Source organism: Pan paniscus, chromosome 20, assembly GCF_029289425.2.
Source record: "Pan paniscus chromosome 20, NHGRI_mPanPan1-v2.0_pri, whole genome shotgun sequence".
In the NCBI taxonomy this organism is placed as follows: domain Eukaryota; kingdom Metazoa; phylum Chordata; class Mammalia; order Primates; family Hominidae; genus Pan; species Pan paniscus.
This window is the reverse complement of record NC_073269.2, coordinates 47,379,754-47,385,450: the sequence shown is the minus strand read 5'-3', so window position 1 is coordinate 47,385,450 and position 5,697 is coordinate 47,379,754. Positions and strand designations below refer to the sequence as shown.

Here is a 5,697-nt window from a genome sequence, read left to right as displayed (position 1 = left end):
CAGCACAGAGTGCTAGGGCTGTGGGGGAGGTGGGGGAACTGATTTCTCACCTCAGGGAGGGGCAGGACTTTGGAGGAGAGAGGAGAGCAAACATTCCAGGTGGGGAAACACCTGTTACAAGCCATAAGAGGGAGTGTAGGGCGCTGGAGGCCCAGCAAGGCCAGTGTGGTTTAGCACAGATCCTTGCTGTGGACACAGAGTTGGGAGTCCTTGGCAGACAGACGGCAGATTCTGCAGCTCTGTGAGTGACCAGGCTTACCTGGGAGAGAGGGTGAGAAGAGGACCTGGTTTCTAGCATGTGGAGGTGGGGTGGGGGAGAAGGCAGAGCAAGGGAGACTGAGGGTGGGGACCCAGGAGGTGGAACACCGCCACCACCAGGAAGCTGGAGGAGGGGCTCTCAGCCAACTCCCCACCAGAATTTGTATTGTATAATTCTAAAAACGATGTCTGGTTAACATTTATTTTTATGTTCAAATGTATCTTTTTAGAATATTGTGCCAGTCTTGAAGATCACTGGAGATACTTCTACCTTCACCTACAATTTTCTTTCTTTCTTTTTTTTTTTTTTGAGACAAGGTCTCACTCTCTTGCCCAGGCTGGAGTGCAGTGGCACGATCTCAGCTCCCTGCAACCTCAACCTCCCAAGCTCCAGTGATCCTCTCACTTTTGCCTCCCAAGTAGCTGGGACTACAGGCGCATGCCACCAGACTGGGCTAATTTTTGTATTTTTTGTAGAGACGGGGTTTCACCATGTTGACCAGGCTGGTCTGGAACTCCTGGATACAAGTGATCCGCCCGCCTTGACCTCCCAAAGTGCTGGGATTAAAGGCGTGGGCCTCTGTGCCCGGCCCTGTTTTACTCTTTTCCTGGTGCCTTTTTTTTTTTTTTTTGAATTGGAGTTTCGCTCTTGTTGCCCAGGCTGGAGTGCAATGGCGCGATCTCGGCTCACCGCAACCTCTGGCTCCCAGGTTAAAGGGATTCTCCTGCTTCAGCCTCTGAGTAGCTGGGATTACAGGCATGTGACACCACACCCAGCCAATTTTGTATTTTTAGTAGAGACGGGGTTTCTCCATGTTCGTCAGGCTGGTCTCGAACTCCCCATCTCAGGGATCTGCCGCCTTAGCCTCTCAAAGTTCTGGGATTACAGGCGTGAGCCACTGCGCCCAGCCCTTCCTGGTGTCTTTGATGAACTACATTTGAATGTAGTCCAATTTATCAATCTTTTCAGTAATGTTTGTGCTTTTTTGTGTCATTTTTAAGAACACTTTTTCTCTCTTGGGGGCATAAAGATACACTTCTAGATTATCTGTTAAAGCTTTTATTGTTTAGCTTTTCACATTGAGATATATGATCCATCTGGAATTAATATTTGATGTGATGTCAGGTAGGTTTCGAATTTCCTTTTTCCCCGTAAAGGTATTCAATGTCTCAGTCTCATTATGGAAAAGACCACCCTTTCCTCATGGTTCTGTAATACCATCCTTGGCATCAACCAGAAGTGGGTTCTTATTTTGGGCTGACTAATCTCTTCCATTGGTCTCTGTTCATGTTTGGGTAATTCTACACTGTCCTAATTACCATAACTCCCTAGTAAGTTTGATATCAGGTAGAGTAAGTCCTCTTATTTAGTTTTTGTTTTTTCGGAGTCTTGCTCTGTCACCCAGGCTGGAGTGCAGTGGCGTGATTTCGGCTCAGTGCAACCTCTGCTTCCTGGGTTCAAGCGATTCTCGTGCCCTAGCCTCCCAGGTAGCTTGCATTACAGGCACCTGCCAGCATGCCTGGATAATTTTTGTATTTTTAGTAGAGATGGGGTTTCACCATGTTGGCTAAGCTGGTCTTGAACTCCTGACCCCAAGTGATCCACCCACCTTGGCCTCCTCAAGTGCTGGGATTACAGGCATGAGCCACTGTGCCTGGCTGCTATTTTATGTATGATTTTTACATCCAAGTTTGGTAGTGAGACTGGCCTGTAATTTTCGTTTCTTATATTGTCTTAGGCAGGTTTTGGCAATTAAGTTTCTGCCTGCCTTATAAAACTGTGCTTTTTCTATACCATAAAAGAGTTTATGTGAGATTGGCATTATTTCTTCCTTAGATATTTGGTAAATTTCACTAGTGAGTTATCATAAACATTGGAGGGAAGATATTTAATTTTAGACTTGATTTCTTTAATCATTTTAGTATTATTCATATTTATTGTTTCTCCTTGTGTCCATTTTGGCAAGTTGTATTTATTTTTCTTTCTTTCTTTTGTTTCTTTTTTTTGAGGTGGAGTCTCGCTCTGTTGCCCAGGCTGGAGTGCAGTGGTGCAATCTCGGCTCACTGCAATGTCTACCTCCTGGGTTCAAGTGATACTCCTGTCTCAGCCTTCCAAGTAGCTGGGATTACAGGCGCCTGCCAACACGCCCGGCTAATTTTTTGTATTTTTAGTAGAGATGGGGTTTTGCCGTGTTGGCCAGGTTGGTCTTGAACTCCTGACCTTAGGTGATCCGCCCACCTCGGCCTTCCAAAGTGCAGGGATTACAGGAGTGAGCCACCGCACCTGGCCTATTTTTCTAAGGAATGTGTTCACTAATCTTCAAACTTTTGACATAAAATTGTTGCTGGTTTTTTTTTTCTTTTTTCTTCCTGTCAAGCTGTTCTTTATTTCAGGGAGAGGGCAGGGGAGGGGGCTCAGTCTTTCTAGGCAGCAGCTTTCCTCATGGTGGCCAGCACCTTGCTCAGCTCCTTCCGCTTCCTCTTGGCGCGGATGTGCGTCCCCATCCTTTTCTTGATGAACTTGAGGGACCGTTTGTCCTTGGGGACCTTCAGCAACTCCATGGCGAGCCGCTTGTACGAGGCGAAGCTACACACCTCCCGGATCATGTCCCGCACAAACCTGGTGTGTTTGGTCAGACGCCCGGGGCGGCAGCTGTGCCTGGGCTTGCTCACGTCCTTGGTCACCTTGGGGCCCACGGCCACAGGGTCGCGCAGAGCCATGGCTGCTGCTCTCCAATGGCAGCCGTGGCGGAAGCGCTGGTATTCTTTAAGTTTATTTTTATTGAAAAATTTTCGGCCGGTCGCGGTGGCTCATGCCTGTAATCCCAGCACTTTGGGAGGCCGAAGCGGGCGGATCACGAGCTCAGGAATCGAGACCATCCTGGCTAACACGGTGAAACCCCGTCTCTAAAAATGCAAAAAAAAATTAGCCGGTCGTGGTGGCGGCCGGCGCCTGTAGTCCCAGCTACTCGGGAGGCTGAGGCAGGAGAATGGCGTGAACCCCGAGAGGTGGAGCTTGCAGTGAGCCGAGATCGCGCCACTGCACTCCAGCCTGGGCGACAGAGCGAGACTCCGTCTCAAAAAAAAAAAGAAAAAAAGAAAAACTTTCATTGTCTACCCCCCTGGTGATGCAAGCTTGGAGAAAATGTGTTCACATAATTAAATAGATGGGAATCCAAAGAATATCAGTATAGCAATGTCCCTTAATTCTTTTAACTCCTTCTAAGCTATATGCCAAAAATCAATGGTCACCTATCTTCAAAATATAGTTGAATGACTCCTCAGCTGGCAATTGCTCTGGGTCCTCTTCTAGTTTTGTTGACTGCCAAGTATTGAAAGTAAAACATTGAAAAGCAAAGACTTGTAGGCGGATTTATTACCCAGTCAATTGAATTCCTCCTAACACCACTATTAATGTTCTAGATGTCTCTATTTGGTCACCAGAGGATTTCAGCACTGAGAGCATGTACTGAAAATGGAAGAGAGGTAGGATTTTTTTTTTTTAAGTGGGAACAAACAAATGAACAAAAAAGTGAGTAAAAAGTGGGGCCAGGCATGGTGGCTCACTCCAGTAACCCCAGCATTTTGGGAGGCTGAGGCAGGAGAATCACTTGGGCCCAGGAGTTCAAGACCAGCCTGGGCAACATAGTGAGACACTGTCTTTACAAAAAAAAAAAAATTAGCCAGGTGTGGTGGCACGTACCTGTGATTCCAGCTACTCAAGAGGCTGAGGTGGGAGGATTGCTTGAGCTTGGGAAGTTGAGGCTTCAGTGAGCCAAGATTGAGCCACTGCGTTCCAGCCTGGGCAACAGAGCAAGACCCTTTCTGGCAAAAAAAAAAGAAAAAGAGAAAGTCTGGGCGCAGTGGCTCACGCCTGTAATCCCAGCACTTTGGGAGGCTGAGGCAGGCAGATCACTGGAGGTCAGGAGTTTGAGACCAGCCTGGGCAACATGGTGAAAACCCATCTCTACTAAACATACAAATATTAGCCAGGAGTGGTTGTGCGCGCCTGTAATCCCAGCTACTTGGGAGGCTGAGGCGGGAAAATCACTTGAACCTGGGAGGCGGAGGTTGCAGTGAGCTGAGATGGGGCCACTGTGCTCCATCCTGGGCGACAGAGTGAGACTCTGTCTCAAGAAAGGAAAGAAAAAGGAAAAAGGAAAGAAAAAGAAAAAGTGGGTGATGGGTGGAAAGTGAAACAGGATATGGGTAAATCATTCCTATACAACTCGGGCATTTTCAGGCAGGTCTCCTCGGGGAACTGTTCAATTGAAAGGTGAGGATTTGGGCATTAATTTCCTTTATTTATTTATTTATTTATTTATTTATTTTGAGACGGAGTCTCACTCTGTCGCCCAGGCTTGGCGTGCAGTGGCGCCATCTTGGCTCACTGCAACCTCTGTCACCTGGGTTCAAATGATTCTCCTGCCATCAAGCCCAGCTAATTTTTGTATTTTTTAGTAGAGACAGGGTTTCACCAATTCAGTCAGGCTGGTCTTGAACTCCTGACCTCATGATCCACCTGCCTCGACCTCCCAAAGTGCTGGGATTACAGATGTGAGCCACCGCGCCCGGCAATTTCCTTTAATTTATCTCTGTATCCATCTATCCCATGGAAAATGTTCACGGACCCTTCCAGGTGTACATACCTAGACTAAGGAGCAGTCACCACCCTGAAGAGTAGCTGATGTTTTCTGTGTTACACTCTCTTGCCTATTCTGACGTGCAATAATAAAGGAGTTATTTTACAGCAGTTACTACCACAACCTGGAGTGTCTCGGACTGTGCGTTCTGCTGGATGCTTGGTCCTACGTAGCTACGTATTGTCAGCACAGACTTAATTATATATAATCATTACAAACTCAACAGCAATGGCATGGACTGTATGCCATGCCAGGGGCTGTGCCAAGTGTTTGAGAGGCATTGCCTTAGTTAATTCCCATTTTACAGGTGAGGAAACCGAGGCTTGGGAGTGTTCCGTCACTTTCCCACGGCCAGCCAGTCAGTAACTCCCAGGCTTTGGGCTCAAACCCGGGTCTCTCTGAATCCAGAGCTGGTACCACACTGCCTGGAGACTCTAGACACTCAGAACTGTGAAATTTTAATCTTGGGACCCCATTAGAGACCCTCTGACCCATGCCCTTTGTTTTACAAAAGAAGTTTTAGGGCCAGAGTCAGGAAGTGACTCGCGCAAAGTCATCTGCCCAACAGGTGCAAGGTGCCAGGGGAAATGGGAGGCATGGGTGGGAACCTCTCCCTGTTGACATTCTGATATCTAGGACTTTGGCACAATTTATTTTGAAGATAAAGAAGTACCTAAGGCAACCAAGGTATGTGCCAAGTTGAATGAGTCCCTTAATCTCTTGAGAAATTTCTCTAGGAGACAGGGGTATGGCTGAGATGACCTTGAGGAAACCTAAACCAGAGGCTCCAATAGTT

At 47.3% G+C, this 5,697-nt stretch overlaps 1 protein-coding gene across 1 annotated transcript; it reads right to left on the bottom strand.

Moving 5' to 3' along the window:
• Positions 1-742: 742 nt before the first annotated feature.
• Positions 743-5,304, bottom strand: LOC100983506 (large ribosomal subunit protein eL36-like). The gene has a single exon (XM_055102990.2). The coding sequence runs from the start codon at positions 2,977-2,979 to the stop codon at positions 2,683-2,685; it is 297 nt and encodes a 98-aa protein (XP_054958965.2). The 5' UTR covers positions 2,980-5,304; the 3' UTR covers positions 743-2,682.
• Positions 5,305-5,697: the final 393 nt, after the last annotated feature.

Coding starts and splice junctions, on each gene's coding strand:
- LOC100983506 (XM_055102990.2), bottom strand. CDS start 2,979: ATGGCTCTGCGCGACCCTGTGGCCGTGGGCCCCAAGGTGACCAAGGAC.